The sequence below is a fragment of the Enhydra lutris genome, unplaced genomic scaffold (genome assembly GCF_002288905.1).
Source record: "Enhydra lutris kenyoni isolate GAN:26980312 unplaced genomic scaffold, ASM228890v2 scaffoldscaffold55, whole genome shotgun sequence".
In the NCBI taxonomy this organism is placed as follows: domain Eukaryota; kingdom Metazoa; phylum Chordata; class Mammalia; order Carnivora; family Mustelidae; genus Enhydra; species Enhydra lutris.
This window is the reverse complement of record NW_019154139.1, coordinates 6,809,251-6,833,227: the sequence shown is the minus strand read 5'-3', so window position 1 is coordinate 6,833,227 and position 23,977 is coordinate 6,809,251. Positions and strand designations below refer to the sequence as shown.

Genomic DNA, 23,977 nt, shown 5'->3' with positions numbered 1-23,977 from the left:
ATGGCAGTGAATCAGAGTCACACCGAGAACCGCCGCGGGGCCATCATCCCTTTTGGCGAAAGGTGCCTGAAGGGAAGCCGGGGGCCGGGGAGGGGTGCTGTCAGAGCCGGGAGGAGGCCGGCGGGCGGGGCCGGCGGCTTGTAGACTCTCAGCCAATGGGGACCTTTCCCGCCTTTTCCGGCCCCCTCCGTTTGAGCGCGCGCGCCCCGGCGGGCGTTTAGGGACTCAGAGGTGGCCGAGGCTGGAGCGCGTGGCCTCGGTCAGGTAAATGGGCGGGTGCGCGGTGCGAGGCGCTCGTCGCCTCAGGAGAGAGGCGGGAGCGCACTGGTGTAGTAGGGTGTCGCGCCGCCCCTTGGGGTTAGCAGCCGTTGGGAGCGCAGGACCTCCGCGGGGTGACGGCGGCCGGGCGGGGGGTGAGGGGAAGCGGTGGGCGCACCCCTCCGGGGCTCCCGGCACGCCGGGGCGGAAGAGGCGGGAGTGCGGCCACTCTGACGGTCCCGCGGTCCCGCGCTGCGAGGGCCTCGCTCGCCCTCAGAACCTCCTGAAGCGCCGTTTCTATTCGCCCCGATGGGGGCGGGGGGCTGACTGCGCTTCCTTTACGGTAAAGATGCGGACCAGACCCCTCGGGAGGCGGACGCTGGCTGCGCGGCGCTTCCGTGTTCGCGCGGGGGCGGGCGCGCCTCTCGCTCCCCTTCCCACCTCGTGCCTCGCCTCCACGCCGCTCCCCTGCTCCGTTCCTCCCTCCCGGCTTTCCAGACTCCTGCGCGGTGGCCCCCGGCTCGTGTCTCGGCTCCGACTGGCCCTCGGTCTCCTTTGCTGTCGGGTAGCGGGAGCCTCTGACACCCAGTGCTGTGCTCCCGGGGGACTGCGCGTTTGTCGGGAAGATCCGCTCAGACAGTACCGAGTGCTGATGTCCAGATCTGTTTTCTCTGCTTCCTCCCCGAGAAAATGTTGTTGACAGATTCCTTCGTGCGGTGGAGGCCGTCGGTCTTCCCTTGTAGTAGGAGATGATGATGGCCCGCCGCGTGCGAGGTCTCCCGGCTCACCGCCCAGAGCGCTTTGACCTGAGCACAGGTGGCTCTGTGCCCTGCAGTCACTTCTGATCTGGTGTTTGGGCGTCTTCTCGCTGAGCGTCGGGTCTGCCTCTGCTTTTCTGTGTGTGGCTCGGAGGCAGGGCATGAAGCATGTTTTAAAAGGTTGTATCAGAAACACTGATTTCATGGTCGTTCGAGTTACCTTGATGGGGTCCATTCTGTGCTCTTGAATGCTTGATCATCGCCAAACACCTGTAAGAGCTTCGTACTCAAACCTGCTCTATCTACAATGAGGATCAGCAGTGTTTCCCTTATTTCTCCGGGAATTCCTCAAACTGAAACAAAGAGAAGTAAATTGCTTGCACCGGGAGAGCTTGGATTGGGGTCTGATCGTCTCAACTCCAGCTGTCCCTCAGAAACCAAAAGGACTGCTTCTCTACCTTGTCATCAGAGAACACCCACCCTGTCAGTGCTCTGGCTTCTTGTGTAGAAACTACGATATTTCTTTATCTTTATTTAATTTTTTTTTATTTGATCATAGTTGACACACAGTGTAACATTAGTTTCAGGTGGACGACATAGTGATTGGGCTGCTCCGTAAATGATGCTAGGCTCATCCTAAATAGTCACCGTCTGTCACCATACAAAACAGATTACAGTACTACAGTACCATTGACTGTTCCCTATGCCGTTCCCTTTTATTCCTGTGACTTAATCATTCCAAACCTGGAAGGCTGTGTCTCCCATTCCCCTTCATCCCTTTTACTCAACAGCCCCCCCCCCCCCCGCCCCGCACCTTCTCTGGCAACCATGAGTTTATCCTCTGTGTTTATTCTTTTTGGGTGTTTATTCATTTTGTTTTTTAGATTCCATGTATAATTGAAATTAAATGGTATTCTTTGATTTATTCCACTTAGTGTTATACACTCTGGGTCCATCCATGTTGTTGCAAATGGCAAAAAAAAAAAAAATCCCATTCTTTTTTATGGCTGCATAATATTCGTGTGTGTGTGTGTGTGTATCACATCTTCCTTATCTAATTTTCTATGGAGGAACACTTATGTTACTTCCATATCTTGGCTGCTGTAACTAATGCTGCAGTAAACATAGGGGTGCATATGTCTTTTCAAATCAGTGTTTTCATTTTCTTTAGGTAAATACCCAGTAGTGGAATCACTGGATCATATGGTATTTCTGTTTTTAATTTTCTGAGAAAACTCCATACTGTTTTCCACACTGTCTGCATCAGTTTACATTCCTACAGAGAGTGCACAAGTGTTCTTTTTCCTCTACATCCTCTCCAACACTTGCTTTTGTCTTTTTGATGTTAGCCATTCTGACAGGTGTGAAGGGAGCTTTCACTGTGGTTTTGACTTGCATTTCCCTGATGATGAGTGATGTTGAGCATCTTTTCAAGTGTCTTTTGGCCATCTGTATCTCTTATTTGTAAAAAATGTCTATTCAGCTCCTCTGCTCATTTTTAAATGGGATTGTTTGGGGTTCTTTTGGTGATGATAGAAACTACTTTTTAAAACAAGGTTGAGAAGAAGATTGGTTGTATTTTTACTTCTTTTGCCTATTCAGAATACACATTTGAGAATTTTATCACACTGTAGCTGTGTTCTGGGGAGGTTGCTTTTTTTTTCCCCCCCAGCTAAGTTATAATTGAACATATAGGACTCTACTGGTAAATAGGGAAGACACTGAGTTTTCTTTTTTTAACCAATATTCTAAAATTGTGCAGATAGTACCATATGTGTTTATTGTAGAAAAACTAGAAAAAAATTAAATTACCCCAGATTCCAACATCCAGTGCTTTTTACATTTTGGTATGTATCCTTCTGCACTTCCTCCCAGGGAAATATGAGCAACACCCCCACACCTGAGACTGCTTTGTAATTTGTTTTCCTCACTTACCAATGTATTGGGAATGCTCTCCAGTATCAATACCTACATCATTATTTTCAATGACTGGTATTCCAGTATTCATTGCTTCTCTCCAGGATGTTCAGGGTGTGATTTGTCATTGCTATAAACATTGCTTCAGTGAACACTTTTGATGACTTATCTTTGCCCACCTATCACAATGTTTCTTGGGGATATGTTCCTGAAAGTGGAACAATGGACTCAGAGGATACAGACTTTTTAAAAAAGATTAAAATGTATTTTAAAAATATATAAAAATTCTGTCAAAAATATTTTAAATTAAACGAATGTATATTGAAAGATATATTTTTGCAAAGTCACCCTATAGAATTTTTTTTAAGATTTTATTTATTTATTTTGACAAAGAGAGATCACAAGTAGACAGAGAGGCAGGCAGAGAGAGAGAGAGGGAAGCAGGCTCCCTGCTGAGAAGAGAGCCCGATGCGGGGCTCGATCCCAGGACCCTGGGATCATGACCTGAGCCGAAGGCAGAGGCTTTAACCCACTGAGCCACCCCGGTGCCCCAGATTTTATTTATTTATTTATTTGATAGACAGAGATCACAAATAGGCAGAGAGGCAGGCAGAGAGAGAGGAGGAAGCAGGCCCCCCGCTGAGCAGAGAGCCTGATTCGGGGGCCCATCCCAGGACCCTGGGATCACGACCCAAGCCGAAGGCCTAGAAGCTTTAACCCACCAAGCCACCTAGGCACCCACTATACTCATTTTTAAAAGAAAGATTTTAGTTATTTGACAGAGGGCAAGAGAGCACAAGCAGGGGTAGTGGCAGAGGGAGAGGGAGAAACAGGCTCCCCACTGGGCAGGGAGCCTGATGTGGGGCTCCATCCCTGGATCCTGGGATCATGACCTGAGCCAAAGGCAGAAGCCCAACCCACTGAGCCACCCAGGCGCCCTTTCAATATACTCATTAAATGTAGTCATCATGCCTACTGTACGTTGGATCTCTAAACTTATTCATCCTACATAACTACAAATTTGTACCTTTTGACCACCATCGCCCCATTTCCCCCATTCCCTGAGTCCCTGGTAGCCACCATTCTACTTTTTGCTTCTATGCATTTGACTTTTTTTTCCTTAAGATTCTACATATAAGTGAGACGATACAGTACTTACCTTTCTCGAGGTTATTTCAGTCAGCACAGTGTTCTCAAGGTTCGTTCATGTTGTAGCATGTGACAGGATTTCCTTCTTATGATTGAATGATATGTATATATAAATACCACATCTTCTTTATCCATTCATTCACTGACCGACAAGTAGGTTGTTTCTCTTGGATATTGTGACTAATCCTGCTGTGAACATAGGAGTGCATGTTATCTCTTTGATATCCTATTTTCATTTCCTTTGGATATGTACCCAGAAGTGAGATTGCTGGATCATATGATAGTTCTATTTTTATTATGTTGATTGATATTCATATGTTGAACCATCCTATGTTCCAAGAATAAATCCCACTTGGTTATGTGTATAATCCTTTCAATGTACTGTTATACTCAGTTTGCTAGTATTTTGTTTATGATTTTTCCATCAGTGTTTTTTGGAGATGTTAATCCATAGTTTTCTTGTCTTGTATCTTTTTCTAGCTTTGACATCAGGGTGATGCTGGCCTCAGAGAAGGACTTTGGAAGTGTTCCCTTCTCTTCAGTTTTTGGGCAGATTTTCTAGGGGATCAGTGTTAGGTATTCTTTTAGGGTTTGGTGAATTGTCCAGTGTAGCCCTCTGATTCTGGGCTTTTCTTTGCTGGAAGTTCTTGGTTACTAATTCAGTGTTTTTACTTATTATTGGTTTGTTCAGGTTTTCTATTTATTAATGAATTAGCTCCTAGGAATTTGTCCATTTCTTCTAGGTTATCCAATATATTGCCATACAATTTTAAATAGTATTGTCATACTATTTACATACAATAGAAAATACATACATACATACATACAATAGAAAATAGTATTGTCTTATCCTTTTTTTTTTTTTTCCTGTGGCTTCCGTTGTAATGTCCTTTCTTTCATTTCTGATTTTGGTAATTTGAGTCATCTCTTTTTTTTTTTTTCTTTTAAAGATCTTGTTTATTTGACAGAGAGAGATCAGAAGTAGGCAGAGCAGCAGGCAGAGAGAGAAGGGGAAGCAGGCTCCCCGCTGAGCAGAGAGCCCGACGTGGGGCTCGATCCCAGGCCCCTGAGATCATGACCTGAGCCGAAGGCAGAGGCTTAACCCACTGAGCCACCCAGGTGCCCCGAGTCATCTCTTTTTTTAAGTAGTTAATCAAGCCAAGCATTTGTCAGTTTCATTGATTTAAAAAAATGACTTAGTTTCACTGATTTTTTTTCTATTGCTTTTGTATTCTTTTTTGTTTATGTCAGCTCTAATCTTTATTTCCTTCCTTCTACTAGCTTTGGGTTTGGTTTGTTCTTTAGTTTCTCGAGGTGTAAAGTTAGGTTGTTAACTGGAGACAGAATAGTGTTTGATATCCTTAGCCAAATGGGCTGTGAAATTTTTTTTTTAAGATTTTGTTTATTTTGGGGCGCCTGGGTGGCTCAGTGGTTTAGGCCTCTGCCTTCAGCTCAAGTCATGATCTCAGGGTCCTGGGATCGAGTCCCGAGTCAGACTCTTGCTTGGTGGGGATCCTGCTTCCTCCTCTCTCTGTCAAACAAATAAATAAAATTTTTTTTTTTTTAAGATTTAAAAAATCTTTTTTTTTAAATCTTAAAAAAAAAAGATTTTATTTATTTGTTTGACAGAGAGAGGGACACAGCAGGAGAGGGAACACAAGGAGCAGGAATGGGAGAGGGAGAGGAAGGCTTCCTGCGGAGCAGGGAGTCCTCCTATATGGGGCTTGATCCCAGGACCCTGGGACCATGACCCAAGCTGAAGGCAGATGCCCAACAACTGAGCCACCCTGGCACCCTGGTACTGTGAAATTTCATTTGCAGTTTTTACCTCTTTTTTAGAAATTTGTTGTTTCCACATTATAACATTTACCAACATGATGAAAATTCATTCTTTGTTTCACTGTACTGTACTTTTCCCTGAAATTTTGCAGTCACTTTGCCATCCTTGTAGGACAGTGGTTCTTGGTCTGGGGTGATTTTGCACCCAGGGGACATTTTGGTTTTCACAATTCGGTGTGGAGGTGGGCTTCTACTGATACTTGGTGGCGAGAGACAAGGGGTGTTGCTAACAATCTACAAAGCACAGCCCGTAACAACAAATAATTATCCAACCCAGTCAATAGTGCCAAGATTGAGAAACCCCGTGTACTATGTGCTGACCCAAGGACACGACAGAATGAAATTGCAAAGAGTACTCCTGCCTCCTGACTATTTCAACATGTCTAGAGCCAAATTTATGTCCCTACTTCCCAATAAGCTTCTTTTTCTGGCTTCCCTATTTCTTTGGAGGCAAAGATCACCTTTGATTTCTCATGACTTTTTTGTCTCCCAGATCCAATCCAAACTCATGGGATTCTTTCTTCACAGTTTTTTAAATTTGATTAATTGATTTATTGAGGTTTTACACTTAATATATAAACCTACTTTTTTACTGAGGTAAAGTTCATATAACATAAAATTTTCCATTTTAACCATTTTTTATTTTATTTATTTATTTTTAAATTTTTATTTATTTATTTTTTTAAAGATTTTGTTTATTTATTTGTCAGAGAGAGAGAGAGAGAGAGAGAGAGCAAGCACAGGCAGACAGAGTGGCAGGCAGAGGCAGAGGAAGAAGCAGGCTCCCTGCCGAGCAAGGAGCCCAATGCGGGACTTGATCCCAGGACGCTGGGATCATGACCTGAGCCGAAGGCAGCTGCTTAACCAACTGAGCCACCCAGGTGTCCCAATTTTAACCATTTTTTAAAAAATGGTTTTATTTTATGGAATTAAGACACATGATGGAGTTCTTAGCGTAGAAATATCTTTCTTCTCAGACACAAGGTATCATTCTTTCTTTAAGATTTTATTTATTTAGGGGCACCTGAGTGGCTCAGTGGGTTAGGCCGCTGCCTTCGGCTCGGGTCGTGATCTCAGTGTCCTGGGATCGAGTCCCACGTCTGGCTCTCTGCTCAGCAGGGAGCCTGCTTCCCTCTCTCTCTCTGCCTGCCTCTCTGTCTACTTGTGATCTCTGTCTGTCAAATAAATAAATAAAATTAAAAAAAAAGATTTTATTTATTTATTTGACAGATCAAAGTAGGCAGAGAGGCAGGCAGAGAGAAAGAGGGGGAAGAAGGCTCCCCACTGAGCAGAGAGCCTGATGCGGGGCTTGATCCTAGGACCCTGGGATCATGACCTGAGCTGAAGGCAGAGGCTTTAACCCACTGAGCCACCCAGGTGCCCCAGATTATCTAATTTGTTGGCATGTAATTTTTCATATATTCGCTCATAATCTTTTTTTCCCTATAAATTCTGTGATAACATCCCCACTTTTATTTCAAATTTTAGTAATTTAGTGTTTCTTTCTTTTTTTCTTAGTCTAGGTAAAAGTTGGTCAATTTTGCTTAAAGGATAAAGGATAAAATTTTGGTTTCATTGATTCTTTTGTTTCTATTCTTTATTTATGTTCACTATAATCTTTATTATTTCCTTCCTTCTGCTAGCTTTGGGTTTAGTTTGGTCTTGTTTTTATAGTTTTCTAGTGTGGAAAATTAGATTATGTGTTTGCTGTTCTGAAAAAAATTGCAAGCATTGGGGCGCCTGGGTGGCTCAGTGGGTTAAGCCTCTGCCTTCGGCTCAGGTCATAATCGTAGGGTCCTGGGTTCGAGTCCTGCATAGGGCTCTCTGCTCAGCGGGTAGCCTGCTTCCCCCTCTCTCTCTGCCTGCCTCTCTGCCTACTTGTGCTCTCTGTCTGTCAAATAAATAAATAAAATCTTTTTAAAAAATTGCAAGCATTAAAAGCTATATATTTCCTTCTTAAGCACCACTTTCGCTGCATCTCAAAAGTTTTGTGTGTTTTCATTTTTATTCATCTAAAAATTTCTAATTTCTAGTGATTCAATTCTGTTTTCTAATTTCACTTGTGATATCTTTTTTGAATCATTAGTTGTTTAAGAGCGTTTTGTTTAATTTTCACGTATTTGTTAATTTGTCAGGTTCCCTCTGTTATTATAATTTCATTCCATTGTGGTCAGAAAAGATACTCAATATGATTACAGTCTTCATAAATTTAGTGAGACTTGTTTTGTTGCCTAACATATGATCTGTCTTACACAATGTTTCATGTGTATTTGAGAAGAATGTGTATTCTACCTTTGTGGCTGAAGTGTCCTTATGTTAGGTCTAGTTGACTTTTATTAAATGTATTCATGTTTACATTTGTAATGTCTTTTGATGATTGGCCCTTTTATCATGATATAGTATTGTCTCATAATAATTTTTGTTTTAAAGTCCATTTTGGGGGGCACCTGTGTGGCTCAGTGGGTTAAAGCCTCTGCCTTTGGCTCAGGGCATGATCTCAGGGTCCTGGGATGGAGCCCTGCATCAGGCTCCCTGCTCACTGGGGAGCCTGCTTCCCTTCCTCTCTCTCTGCCTACCTCTCTGCCTACTTGTGATCTCTGTCAAGTAAATAAATAAAATCTTTAAAAAAATAAATAAAGTCCATTTTTTTCTGGTATTAGTATAGCTCCTGCAGCTCTCTTTTGGCTACTGTTTCATGGAATATCTTTTTTCATCCTTTCACTTTAAACCTATTTGTGTCTTTGGATCTAAAGGAAGTCTTTTGTAGACAGCGTATAGTTGTATCATATTTTAAAAATGTGTATTTTGCCAATCTCTGACTTTTAATTGGAGAGTTTAATTCACTTACACCTAATATAATTATAAGGAAGGAATTAACTTCTGCTCCTTTGCTATTTGTTTCCTCTATGTTTCAGTTCCTTCATTAATGCCTTCCTTTGTGTTCAATATGCTATCCTAATATGCTATCTTGATTCCCTCCTTATTTCTTTTACTGTTTGTGTTTTAGTTTAGTTTAGTTTAGTTTAGTTCCTTTGTATCCAATATGCTTTCCTAATATGCTATCTTGATTCCCTCCTTATTTCTTTTACTGTTTGTGTTTTAGTTACTCTCTTTGCGGTTGTCCTGAAGATTACATTTAACATCTTGATTTGTAACACTGGTTCAAATTAAACCAATTTAGTTGTTTTTTAGAGATTTTATTTATTTACTTGAGAGAGAAAGAGAGCAAGTAAGAGAGAAAGAGAGCATGAGTTGGGGGAACAGAGGGAAAGGGATAAGCAGATTCCCCACTGAGCAGGGAGCCCTACACAGGTCTTGACCCCAGGACCCTGGGATCATGATCTGAGCCAAAGACAGACACTTAACCGACTGAGCCACCCATGTGCCCCAATACCAAATTTTAATTCTATGCAAAAAATTTGTTCCTATATAGTCTGTCCCCTTATACAATTATTGCCTCAATTTACATTTTTATACATTGTGTACTGATCACTGAAGATTTACAATTATTATTTTATGCAGTCGCCTTTTAATTCATATAGGAAGAAATGAAGAGTTCCAAACCAAAAATACATTAATACTGACTTTTATGTTTACCTATGTAGTTAGCTTTACCAGTGTTCTCTGTTTATTTGTAAGGGTTTAATTTACTGTCCATGTCTTTTTATTTTTATTTTTTAAGAGAAAGGTGGGGGAGGGACAGAAGGAGAGAGGCAGGGGAAGAGAGAATCCCAAGCAGGGGCCGCACACAGCATGGAGCCTGATGTAGGGCTCAATTTCACAACCCTGTGATCATAACCTGAGTTGAAATCAAGAGTTGACTCTTAACTGACAGCCTTCCAGGCCCCACCCCCCAGAGTCTTTTTGTTTCAGGCTGAAGGACTTCCTTTGGCATTTCTTATAGTTCAGATCTACTAGTGATGAATTCTCAGTTTTTGTTTACTTGGTAGTATTTTAATTTCTCCTTAATTTTTGAGGGATGGTTTTCCCAGATACAGAATTTTTGGTTGACAGATTTTTTTTTCCTTTTAGCACTTTGCATATGTCATTCCACTAGCCTCCATAGTTTTTTTCTTTTCTTTAAAGATTTTATTTATTTGAGGGGTGCCTGGGTGGCTCAGTCCATTAAGCATCTGTCTTTGGCTTGGGTCATGGTCCCAGGGTCCTGGGATCAAGTTCTGTGTTGGACTTCCTGCTCAGTGGGGAGTCTGCTTCTCCCTCTCCCTCTACCCCTCCCCCCCACTCATGCTCTCTCTCTTTCCTACTCTCTCTCAAATAAATAATAAAAATCTTTAAAACATTTTTTAAAATAATAATAAAAAAAGATTTTATTTATTTGGGAGAGTGAGAGAGAAAGCACAAGCAGGGGGAGGGGCACAGGTACAGGGGCAAACAGACTCTACGCTGAGCAGGGAGCCCAATGTGGGGCTCAATCCCAGGATCCTGGGATCAGGACCTGAGCCAAAGGGAGCCACTTAATCAACCGAGCCACCCAGGCAGCCCTGCCTCCCTAGTTTTTTATGAGAAGTCAGCTATTTGTCATATTGAGGATTCTTTGTAAGTGATGATCCTTTTCTCTTGCTGCTTTCGAGTCTCTGTATCTGGTTTTCAGCTGTTTGATTATAATATGTCTTGGTGTGGGTCTTTTTGAGTTTATCCTAGTAGGAGCTTATTGGATATGTAGATTCATGTATTTCATTAAATTGGAGGAAATTTTGGCCATTATTTCTTCAAATATTTTTTATGCCCACTTTTTTCCTCTCCTCTCCTTCAGGCAGTCTCATTATGCCTTTGGTTGTAAGCTTGATTTTGTCCCACAGGTCTATTAGACTCTGTTCATTTTTCTTCATTCTTTTTTCTTTCTGTTACTGGGGTAGTAACTGCTATTTTTAATTGACCTATCTTCAGGTTCACTGATTCTTTCCTTTGCCTGCTGAAATCTGCCATTAAGCCCACCACTATTGAATTTTTCACTTATAATCTCCATCTTCAGAATTTCTATTTGTTTCATTTTTCTATTTCTATCTCTTTATTGATATTCTCAACCTTTTGAAACATTGTTCTCATTATTTCCTTTGGTTATTTTAGACATGGTTTCCTTTAGCTCTTTAAGCATACTTAAAATAGTTTATTTAAAGTCTTGGTCTTGTGGGGTGCCTTGCTGGTTCAGTCAATAGAGCATGTGATCCTTGATCTTGGGGTTGGGAGTTTGAGCACCACGTTGTACTTAGAGTTTCACCTAACAGACAAACAAATAACATCTTTGTTTAGTTAATCCAATGTGTGGGCTTCCTCAGTACAGTTTCTATTAGCTTGATTGTCTAATGTTCACAGAAAAACCTATGGGCCATACTTATTTGTTTATTTGCAAGCCTCATGATTTTTTATTGTTGTTGAAAACTGGACATTCTGAATATTATAATTTGGCAAATCTGAAAATCAGATTTTCTCTCTTAGGGTACATTGTTGCTGCTTGTTGTGGTTATTGTTTAATAGCTTTCTGAATTATAAATTTTATAAAGTTTGTACTCTTTGTCCAATGTGGTCACTAAAGTCTCTTTTATGTTAACTTAGTTGCCAACTAGTGATTTGACTATTACCTTATAAATCTGTACCAAAACAAAACAAAACAAAACAAAAAAAACCTCCCTGCCTTTGCAGATGGGGTCTGCCCGTATGTTTAGAGCATGTTTTTGTCACTCAGCCAGGTAGTTTACAGCTCTGTCTTAGCTTTCACTTCCTGCTTGAGAAGAGCCTTATTGTCAACCAGAGGTAAAAGTTTTGGGCCTTCTCAGTTTTCTTCTGAGCCTGAATCCAGCCCTGGGCAGAGATGCATATGGCTTTCTAGAGTTCCATGAATACGTCAGAGCTTTTCAAAGCTGTTATTCACTAAAGCATCTCATCAGCCTTTCATCCCTAACTTTTCAATTTTGTTCATTTGCACTAAGTGTCATCTTTGCCCCAGATAGCAGCAACTAATACATTTACCTTGAACTGTTTTTGATAAATGCACCCTGGGTAGTCACCTGGGTAGTGCCTGAATTAGGCACACACCCTTTGAGCCAGCCCCTCAGGGAGCTACCAGACAAGTTAAAACAACCACAATTCTTTGAGAATAAGGTGTGTTCTGCTCTCTTTGGTACTTGGCACTTAGACTAGGAATGTGGGTTATTTTATTTTATTATTTACGTTTATTCAGAAATAGTCTGCTTCACCAGAGTTTCATTGGGAGAGGGAGAAGTGGGCTTCCCACTGAGCAGGGGTCTTCATGCAGGGCTTGATCCCAGGACCCTGGGATCATGACCTGAGCCAAAGGCAGACACTTAATTACTGAGCCACCCAGACACCCCACAATGTGGGTTATTTTTAAGGCTGTTGCCAAACTGGGGATTGGAGGATGGTACCAGGGTAAGTTAAAGTGTCAAAAAGCTCTCTTACTGAGACTCAGCTATTTTTTTCTTGATTAAACATTATCTTAGTTGCTATAAGGTTTTGGTTAGATTCCAGAGTTCTGAACCGAGTTTTGGAGTTCCCTATTTTTTTTCAAAGATTGATTTATTTATTTGAGAGAGAGAGAGAGAGAGAGAGAGAGGAGATGCAGAGGGAAAGGGAGAGAGTGTCCTAAGAAGACTCCTCACTGAGTGTGGACCCTAACTCAGGACACAATCCCAGACCCTGAGGCCACAACCTGACCCCAACCAAGTCCAACATCCAACAAGTTGCACCACCCGGGCACCCCCGGAATTCCCTATTTTTCCTGACATTTTTGCTGGCATCCTATATTTTCATTGTATATTAAAAAACCCTTTTTATCACCACACCACCACCCCAGTTCCAGTTCTTATTGTGGCACATCAGGAATATTTTAGGGATTTTTTTTTTTTTAAGGTCAACTCCATACCCAGCATAGGACTTGAACTCATGACCCCAAGATCAAGAGCTGCATGCTCTACTGACTGAGCCAGCAGAGTACACCTTAGGGATTCTTAAAGTGGTGCCTCTCATATTCCGCACCCCGCTCCTTGATCATGTGACTAGCCTGCTAAGACAGCTGTAGCTCACAGTTTCTCCTCGCCTATTAAATAGTGTCTCCAAGCTCTAGTTCCAGCATGGCTTTCCAGCTCTATCTCACTATTCTCCTCCACCCCAACACTCCCATGCTGTTTTGCTGAATCCACACATGTAGCCGGCTCCCAAGTGTGCAGTTTGCTTCCCACTGCGTACACCATGGATGCTGCTCTTGCACCTCCATTCATGCCGTTTGCTCCCTATCCAGACTGCCCCTTGTCTTCACCTCTGCCTCCTGAAACACTGTCCATATCTTAAGAATCAGCTCACACTTCGATCTTTCTATAAAGTCATTTTTAATCACTTCGACCAAAGCTAATCTCTCCTTCCACTAAACTGCTATGACATTTTTGTGCTAGTAATGTGATGTATGTCATATTAGTACTTGCTCTATTATTTATTTATTTTTTTAAAAGATTTTATTTATTTATTTGGCAGACAGAGATCACAAGTAGTCAGACAGACAGGCATAGAGAGAGGGGGAATCAGGCTCCCTGCTGAGCAAGGATGTGTTCGATGTGGGGCTCGATCCCAGGACCCTGAGATCATGACCCGAGCCGAAGGCAGAGGCTTTAACCCACTAAGCCTACCCAGGCGCCCCAATACTTGCTCTATTATTTATATTCATGTTTTCATTCAGTCATTCTGTCCATAAATATTTAGTAGCAACCACTGTTTGCTAGAGCTACAGTGGAAAGACATTGTCCTTAATGATCATAGTTAAGACATTGAACAAATAAGCACATATGTATTATAGTAATTACTGAGAAAGAGAAGAAATCCGTTAGGATTCTGTGAGCAAGAATAGGATGAGTCCAAGTTTCTCAGGTTAATAGTGAAGGGAGAACATGACAGGAAGAGGACACAACATGCCTGAGGAATCTGAAGCCCACTGTGTGCCTTACTGTCTCTATAAGAGTCAGAGAAACATTTCCATTACCACAGTGCTTTATACTTACTGCACATAAAGAATAAAAATTCTTTTTTGAGATGGTAAGAAGGTTTTGAGATGGTAAGAAGTTTAAGAAGAAGAAGAAGAATGTAAATTAAGAAAAAAAAGAACCCGGAGCACCGGGGTGGCTCAGTCAGTTAAGCCTCTGACCCTTGGTTTCAGCTCAGGTCATGATTTGAGGATCCTGAGATCAAGCCCCACGTAGGGCTCCCAACTCAGTGAGGAGTCTGCTTCCCTCCTGCCTGTGCATGCTTTCTCTCTAAAATAAATAAATAAATCTTTAAAACATTTTTAGAATTTTTTATTAACATAAAATGTATTATTAGCCCCAGGGGTACAGGTCTGTGAATCGCCAGGTTTACACACTTCACAGCACTCACCATAGCACATACCCTCCCCAATGTCCATAACCCAACCACCCTCTCCCTACCCTCCTCCCACTGGCAACCCTCAGTTTGTAATAAATAAATGAATCTTAAAAAAAAAAAAGAAAAAGTAAAAAGAGAAACTAGTGATTAAAAGGGAGAAGAATAGGTGAGCAGTCAGAGAATAATATCATTTAATTTCCTTTCTATTTCAGTGAAATAATGGCAATAAGAGCAGCAGGTAATGTTTATCGAGTGCTCACTCTGGGCTAGGAACTATGCTAAAAGCTTTATGTGTGTCATTTTATATGACTTTGGAATTGAGCGGCGTCTACCCTTTCTTTTCTGCAGTGTTTTGACTCAGTGTCAGGATGTAGAACTCTCCTTCCCGCAGCAACCAGAGGGATCCAGTGTCTTCTGTGGTACAAAGAGGGGAACAGTGTTTCTTACTTCATACCGGGTAATTCTACTTCTTCTTTGATCAGATTAACTGCGCATTTGTTTTCCTTAAAATGGAGAGAGGGTAAATGTTGACTTTCAAAGTGTTTTAAAACATTCACACGTTTATGATTTTCCATGTGGAGGAATATGGAAGAAAATGGGTGATGTTTCTCAATTAGGCCAGGATTTCAAAGCAGCCTTGACCTTAGAATTGCTCTGCTATGTCTCAATCCGTGGACAAACTGTAGTCCTTCTCTGAAATTTCTTTCTTCTCGTAGGTGATCTTCGTGACTTCACACACAGTCAATGACTCCATGTTTTCTTTTATGATGCCGTTTGATCTGATGAGTAACTGCACCGTTGAACAACCCGTCTTTACCCCCAACTTCATTAAAGGAATCATTCAGGCAGCCCCAGATGGTAAGTGCCCCCTCAGAAGTGGTTTTTTGTTTGTTTGTTTTTTCTCAAAAGCTTCCAGAAGGTTTAAGATTCAGACTTGGCTCATGCTGGAATTCAAAAAAAGCTGCCCCGCTCCTTTGGGTAGTGCTTCTCTCTCTGTCCGGGGCAGTCCTCTCCGGCCAGAGGTGCCAGCACCTTAGTGAGTGTGTGTCATTTCTTCCCCCAGGTGGCTGGGAAGGACAGGCTACCTTTAAATTAGCCTTCAGAAAAGGAGGTGCCATCGAATTTGCCCAGATGATGATGAAAGCTGCTTCTGCTGGTGAGCAATGCTAATAAGGATTCTAAATGCTTTGGGGGGGTTTGAGGCCTGTTGAGGCAAAGTAGGACTGTTACACACCCGGTCAAGACTTTGGCCTCCGAGGTCAAGCCGTTGGTAGCTGCACATGTATTCGGCAGGTATTTCCTGAGCCTCCCTACTATGGGACATGTACCATACCACAGGCTGGGAGCAAGATTAGTCAGTCCCTCCTTGTCTTAAAGGAGTTTGCCGTCTACCAGGAGCTTGTACTCAGACACCTGAATGACTAATTTTACCTGATAATGTCTTGTCCATTTAAATGCTGGTCTCCTATCATTGAGTAGTCTCATTTTCAGCTCTGGAAGCCCCAGTTGCCTGAGTTCTTTTTCCTCTGTCATGCCTTTTTGTTTTTTCTCCTCTCTGGCTTTGTCTTTGCTTCTCTTAGCTGTAGTTCCCATTTTCATGAGAAGAGGGAAGAGGTATTGTCAAGTGCCACAGTACTGATCTAAAGTATGTACCAGATAACTCTTTTCAGACTGTGAATACCAATAATCCTTTTACGGGGCACCTGGCTGGCTCAGTCAGTAGAGCATGTGACTCTTGACCTAGGGGTTGTGAGTTTAAGTCCCATGTTGGGTGCAGAGCCCACTTAAAAAAAAAATAAATCCCTTAATGATATATTTTTATTTAATCTAGCCTCATTTCATACCCCTCCTCTCTCACCTTTTGTACTCCAATCTAATTGGACTTCTGTATGCCTTGTTCTCTCATCTCTGTACCTTCATGTTATTTGTTCTTTCTGGGTAATTTTATTTACTTATCTATTTATTTATTTTTATTTTTTAAGTAAAATCTATACCCAATATGGGGCTTGAACTCATGACCCCAAGATCAAGAGTCACCTGCTCTTCTGACTGAGCCCACTAGGTGTCCTTAAATTTGCTCTATTTGGAATGTTCTTTCTCTTTCTCTGTTGCCTCCACCTCCAACTCCAATCTAGTTGAGATGGACATATGCAAATACACCATAACAGAGGCATGGACAAAATGCTGGGGACACAGAAGGATGGAATGAATGTTCTAGCTCAGAAAACTGATTGGATCATGATACTATAAACCATAGTGAAGAATGCAAGAGACAGTCTACGTTGGAGTTCAATTTTAGATATACTAACATTTACTGAACGCTTACTATATAGTGGGCAGTGTTCCAAACCCTTTACATGTGTCAGTACTTGTAACCCTCACAAAAACTTATGATGTAGCTACAGTCATTATCCCCAGTTGATAACAGGAGAAACTGAGGCAGTGATGGTTATACAGTGTCCCAAGGCTGCACAGATAGAGAGCAATGGAGCTAGAATCTAAATCCTAAACCTCTTCTTGCTCTTTTTTTGAACTTTTTAAAGAAAAATAATCTTATCTTTGGAAAAGTTGCACGAATATTGCAACAAAGGGTGCCTGAGTGGCTCAGTGGGTTAACCCTCTGTCAGGCTCTCTGCTTGGCGGGGAGCTTGCTTCCCCTTCTCTCTCTGCCTGCCTCTCTGCCTACTTATGATCTGTCTCTCTCTGTCTGTCAAATAAATAAATCTTTAAAAAAAAGTATTACAACAAACTCTCATGGACCATTCATCTAGATTCACCCATTATTAACATTTTCCCAACTTTGCTTTATCTTGTTCTTTTTTTGCTTTGTTTCTACTAAAGTATTTGGGAATAAGTCACAAAGATCATTTCATTCATCCCTAAGTATTTGGATGTAAATCTCCTAGGAGCAAGGGTATTCTCTTATCTACCCTCAGTCTGCTTATCAAATTCAGAAAATGTAACATGGAAACAATGCTGTTATTTAATATTTGGTTTATATTCAAATTCAAATGATTAACCCATTACTGTTCCTAATTCTAATAGCACATCCCCCCCCCCCCCCCCGCCCCAGTCAGGATCTAATCCCAGATTACACATTGAATTTAGTTGTCCTGTGTCTTTGGTCTCCTTTAATCTGGACTCAGCCTTTCTTGATGTTGACATTTTAAAGAGAATACAGGCTTATTGTTTTGTAGACTGTCCCTTAATTTGGGTTTGTCTGTTTCCTCATGCTTAGATGCACATCATGCATTTTAAATGGCAGAAATACGATATAAGTGATGTTGTATTTTTTTGATCCTATATTATTCATTCCTGCATCTTATTAAATATGAGGCACATTGGAATGCTAGTGGCCAGTGGATTTTCAGCTCAGAGCTCCAAAGATGAACTGTATCTTCTAGAGACTGGTTTAGAAATTCTCAGCACGCAGGTCATCTCTGGAGCCATGTGAGTGATAGGATCCTTCAGTGACTTAGGAATGGTATTCCAAGGGTCCTCAACAGCTCAGGGATGGGTAGGGAGGGGTGACTTTAATGAAGAATGCAAAGGGGCTGACTGAAGTAGGAGGAGAATTGAGTTTATTGTCCTAGAGGTCAAGGAAGGACAATTTCAGGCGTTACCGGGTGATCATTTGTCAGCTGCTACAGAGATGTTTGATAAAATGAAGACTGAAGGATGTGCCTTGCATGTGGAAATTTGAGTTTGTTGGTGCTCTTAGCAAGAGAGAAATACTAAAGAAGACAGGTGGCAGAAAAGCCATATATAAGAAATTGAGGAGTAAGAAATTGTTTTACTGTTACCTTTAAGATACAGTGCAAAAATACAAAGGCCAAGGAGCTCACACGCTGTACCCAACCAACAGCTCTTCATCGTCGAAAGGGCAGACAGTATCTGGAAGCCTGACACTGGGTAGCAAGGTGTCCTGGCAGACAGAGCACAGCCTTGTGGAATCCAGAGTCAGGGGCCACTTGGAAGTCCAGCTCCTCTTTCCTACCGGTATCTGTAGAACTCAGAATAACTGCATATTGGTTCTTGAGTACGCTCTTATTTCTGGCCTCACAGTACGGAGGGGGCTTATTTTTAAGATTATGGGCCAAGGATCAGGCAACTTGAGGGGATCCTCTTTGTGCTCTCATTAAGATCTGCTTCTTGGGGGTGCCTGGGTGGCTCAGTTGGTTGACCATTTCCTTTTGGCTCAGGTCATGATCCTGGATCCTGGGTCCTGGGTTCGAGCCCCACATCGGACTCCCCACTCGGAGGGGAGCCTGCCTTTCTCTCTCCCACTCCCTCAGCTTGTGTTCCCTCTATCGCTGTGTCTCTCTCTGTCAATTAAAAAAAAAAAAAAAAAGATCTGCTTCTTGGCCTGCAAAGCTATGGAGTCCCAGCAGTTATATAGCTACTTGGGAAGAGTTTAGGCAACGTATGTGAGCTTGGCCCACTGTTTTCTGGGTCTGATTACATCATGGCTTAGGTGTGGGAGCCTATCCCCGCTCCCCCAGTAAGAACGTAAGATTGTGAGATGGGCTTCTTTGAGGTCTTTAGAATTAACTACCCATCATGCTTCATGATCTGATTCTTTGACCCTTTGCAGAAGTCTCTTCCCCTCTACAGAGCTGACTTGTTGGGGCTCTTTGATTCTTGTTTTTACCAAATACATGTTGAGTAGCTGTTGTTTGCCAAACTCTATATGAGATGATTAAGAACACAGTAGTGAACAAGGCGAACACAGCCCCTAACTTTGTTAAACTTACAGTCTAGTGAGAGTCATATAAGAAATAAACAAACAGGGGTGCCAGGGTGGCTTAGTCGGTGAAACATCTACCTCAGGTCATGAACCTCGGGTCTTGGGATGGAGCCCCGCATCGGGCTCCTTGCTCGGCGGGTAGCCTGTTTCTCCCCTGACCTCTGCCTGCCACTCTGCCTGTGCACACACTCTCTCTCTCTCTCTCTCTCTCTCTCTCTCTCTCTCTATATATATATATATATATATATCTGTCAAATAAATAAATAAATAAATAAATAAAATCTTTTAAAAAAAGAAAAGAGCAAACATATAAGTTAATAAAATAATTACTTCTGGGAAGGATATTAATAGGATATTGACAAGGAGGTTAGTAGGGGTAAAGAGGACAACTTCAGATTTATAATGAATTAGTTAAGATAATGCTATCTCTTGAAACAGAAAAATCCCAAATTATCCATAGCTTAAGGCAGTAGATATTACTGCTTATGTAAAGGACAATTAGCAAAGATAATATGGGGCTCTGAACCACATAGCCATTTAGGGACCCAGAGTACTAGGGTCTTTGCCATCTTTAACACATGGCTTCCACAGCCCCTCTGGATAGCTGGCAGGGAGGGAAAGAGAGTAAATATTTCACCTGGGAAGCTTGCACCAGGGAAGCCCTGGAAGCGGTGTACCTTACTTCTGGTCACATGCCATAGGCCAGAAGTAGAGCAGTAGGCCAATAATGGCTCCCAAAGATATATCTATGTCCTTAACCCTCAGAATCTGTGAATATTGCCTTGTTTGGAAAAAAAAATCTGCAGATGTAATTAATTTAAGGAGCTTGAGATGAGAAGATTACCCTGGATTATCCAGGTGGGCCCCAAATGCCATCACAAGCGTCCTTATAAGAGAGACGCAGAGGAAGATATACAAGAAGCGCTTTCTTTCTTCTGTATCATGTTGCCATTACATTGGCTTCCATGGTTGTGTCTTGCCAACTAAATGGAATCCTCACTTGGATTCTGAATATTTTTTATGGTAAGTGCTATGCTAGGCCCTGGATAAGCACAGGCAAATAAGACACAATCTCTGCCCTCACGGAACATGCAGTTCAGGACAAGGGAGGTATATATTTTTTATCTCGTATCCTGGGAGCATTTTTGGACACATATGTGAGATGATGGTTGATACTTTATTAATTATTTGGTTGATAACTGCTTAAAAGAATTAAAAAGTCCCTATTTTGCCAAACTTGTCTTCTCAGCTGCCAGGGGAGTTCCACTTGGAAGTGTAAACTACTGGTTCAGCTCTCCAGGACTGTACGTAGTTACTGGGCAGGGGGGCATGATGTGCTCCCAACAGATGCCTTGTCCAGGTAAGGAGTGGCAGGGAAGTTCTCCTTGGGTGGTGGAAAAATATGCCAAGGGCTCAAAGATCCATTCATTGCTAGTTTGCCTGCAACTCTGCTATAGGAGAAAGAGGAGACATTTAGAGAATTGGAAATGGAGTCCATGACTTCATTTCTAGACTGAAGCCCCATGGCAGGTCAGCAATGACTGAGCTTCAGTTTGAGGCTTACTTTTAACTGTAATGTACACATACGGAGCAGACATGGGCGACTCCTGCTAGCAGGAACCATCACTTCCTACTTATAGCCTGCATCAAAAAAGGTGCTCTTCCCCACTGACCCCTTCCCATCTCACACAAGTATAGCCATCATGCTCATGCCAGGCCCTTCAGCCTCACTGAGGACTCCAGCTTCATGCCCTGTGTCCTTTAACAGTTGTGCCTGTCCCCAGTGGTTCTCAAATGTGGTCCACAGCCTATAGGTGGGCCACAAAGGGTCTCCTAACAGGCCGTCAACAGGCCCCAAAAGGTAGTCCTTTCTTGGGTTCTCCTTGGAACATGACATACATGTCTACAGCTTTTAGTTTTGTGTACAACTGATGTCACAAAATTACATCTTTATAGTTGTGTGGTTAAAAATATAATCTAATAATTCTTTTAAATGCATTAGTCTCTGAGAGGTGCCTGGGTGGCTCAGTCAGTTAAGCCTCTGACTCTTGGTTTCAGCTCAGACTGTGATCTCCGGGTCATGAGATCGAGCCCTGTGTCAGGCTCTGCGCTCAGCCGTGACTCTTCTTGAGATTCTTTCCCTCTCCTTCTCCCTCCCCCTTTGCTCCTTCCTCCACTTTCATGCTCTTTCTCTTCTTAATAAAGAAATAAAATCTTTAAAACAAATAAATAAATGCATGTCTCTTAAATTATGTAGAAAACAAAAAATGGAATTACAAGCTATTATTATAAAATATTAGCTTTTGTAATTGCCCAGTGATTCAGCTTTAGTGAGGTCTTTATCCCTATAAAGTTGGCCTTAAGTTATTGTCTGGTGTCCTTTCACTTCACCTTGCAGGACTACCTTAAGCACTTCTTACCCAGTAAGAATGAACTCCTTCAGCTTTTGTGTATCTGGAACATCTTCATTTCTCTCTCTTGAAGGAGTTTTGCCAAATAGAGGATTCTCGTTTGACAGTTTATCTCTGGCCTTTAAAGTTTCTGATGGGAAATCTGCTGATTATCTTACTGAGGATCCCTTGTATGCTTCTCTCTCGCTGCTTTCAAGACTCTCCCTTTGTCTCTGTCTTTTGAAAGTTTAATTAGAATGTATCTCAGTGTTTGTTTCTTTAAGTTAATCTTACTTGAAGTTTATTGAGCTTCTGGATGTTTATATTCATGTTTTCATCAAATTTGAGAAATTTACAGTCACTCTTTGTTCAAATATTTGCTCTGTCCCTTTTTCTTCTCCTCCTGGGACTTCCTTCTGGTCTGCTTGATGGTGTTCCACAGGTCCCTCAAGCTCTGTTACTCTCAAGCCCTGTTCACTCTTCTTCAGTGTTCGGTTTTGTGTGTGTGTGTGTGTTTCCTATTCCTCAACCTCTATTGTTTCCGTCGTCTTATCTTCAAGTTAATGGATTCATTCTTCTGCCTACTCCAATCTGAATTTGAATCCCTATAGTGATTTTTTCATTTCAGTTGCTGTGCTGTTCAGCTCCAGAATTTCTTTTTGACTTCTTGTGAAGTTTTCCACTTCTGCTGGTATTTGTTTGATGCATACATCATTTTCTTGACTTCCTCCACATTTTCCTTTCGTTTTTTAAGAATCTTTAAGACCATTCTTTTAAAGTTTTTTCTAGTTATCTCAAACATAAATGTGGATTACAGGCAAAGTAACTTGACAGCTGTCCACTCATTGACTCAGTTAAACCACTTTGGAAATGTAGCCAAGAAAATAAATAAAGTCCAGGTTTATTGCAATATGAGTTAGAAAATTGGAAATGGGGTACCTGGGTGGTGCAGTTAATTGTCAGACTCGGTTTTGGCTTAGGTGATGATCTCAGGGTCCTGGGATCCGGTCTGTGCTCAGTGTGGAGTCTGCTTAAGACTTTCTCCCTCTCCCCTTCCCTGCTCCTGTGCTTTCTCTTTCTCTCTCTCAAATAAATAAATAAATAAAATCTTAAAAAAAAGAAAGTTAGGGGCGCCTGGGTGGCTCAGTGGGTTAAAGCCTCTGCCTTCGGCTCAGGTCATGATCTCAGGGTCCTGGGATTGAGCCATACATCGGGCTCTCTGCTCAGCAGGGAGCCTGCTTCCTCCTCTCTCTCTCTCTCTCTCTCTGCCTGCCTCTCTGCCTACTTGTGATCTCTGTCTGTCAAATAAATAAATAAAAATTCTTAAAAAAAAAAAAAGAAAGTTGGAAACAACATGCTCTCTTGCAGCAGGGAAATTAAGTAGCACCTATCCATGTAATAAAATGTTGTCTAGCTTTTAATGTATGAAATATGCTAATAATATAAAGAAAATTTTTATAATGTCAAGCAAAAAGAGCCAGATAAAAAAATGTATGGGTGTTATGATTGTGAGTGTATAAAAATATTAACAGATTCTACAAAGAAATACACCAGAATATTAAATTTTTGTATTTGAGAGTGGATTATAGATGACTTTTGAAGTTCATCTTTTCAGGGTGCGTGGGTGGCTCAGTTGCTAAGCCTCTGGCTTTAGCTCAGGTCATGATCCCAGGGTCCTGGGATTGAGCCCCGCCTGCTTCTCCCTCTGCCACTCCCCCGCTTGTGTTCCCTCTCTCACTGTGTCTCTCTCTGTCAAATAAATAAATAAAATATTTAAAAAAAATAAAGTTCATCTTTATTTTCTAAATACATACCCCTCATTCAGCATGTATTGCTTTCTTCATACTCAAACAAAATTTATTAAATAAAATATATCTTTGAGCACAACTATAAGTAATGTAGAGATATAATCGTAAGGTTATTTTCATGTTAACTTGAACCCCTCCAAAACAGGAAATGATAAAGCCTTCATCCAGTGGTGGCTGAAGGAGCTGGCTTTAGCATTATTCTGCCCGAATTCTTTTCCTGTGTCAGTTCGCTTCTTCTTCCTTCTTACCTATTCCTTGTCCACTCTAAAAAATGAGTAACTGATTTTTTTTTTTTCCTTCTCAGCCTACCCATTTGTTGTCTATGGAACCCCACAGGCAGGATATGGACCCGCACAGGCGGGATACGCACCCGCACAGGCGGGATACGGACCCTCACCAGGGGTGTATGGAACCCCACAGGTGGGATATGGAACCCCACAAGCAGTATACGTGCCCCCGCCTGCGGGATACAGACCCCCATCTGGAGTATATGGAACACCCCCTGCACGATACGGATCCCTACCAGCTGGAAATGAAGCTTCACTGGCCGGAAATGAAAACCCACCCGCTGCAAATGAAGCCTTGCCTCCGGCATATGGAATTTCACCTGTTGGAACTACAGCTGGGTCTAGCAGATTTATGGCAGCCCAGCCTGCTGGGTATGAGCCTTCTCTTCCCCCTCCTTCATCTTCTGAGAGCCATCTACAATCTTTTAGGAAATAA

The 23,977-nt window shown here is 42.0% G+C and overlaps 1 protein-coding gene across 1 annotated transcript; it reads left to right on the top strand.

Moving 5' to 3' along the window:
- On the top strand, nucleotides 1-23,977 carry LOC111157455 (WBP2 N-terminal like). The gene is made up of 6 exons (XM_022518866.1): nucleotides 1-62; nucleotides 14,658-14,766; nucleotides 15,026-15,167; nucleotides 15,373-15,465; nucleotides 20,306-20,416; nucleotides 23,559-23,977. Exons 1-6 carry the CDS (start codon nucleotides 1-3, stop codon nucleotides 23,975-23,977), a joined length of 936 nt encoding a protein of 311 aa, XP_022374574.1.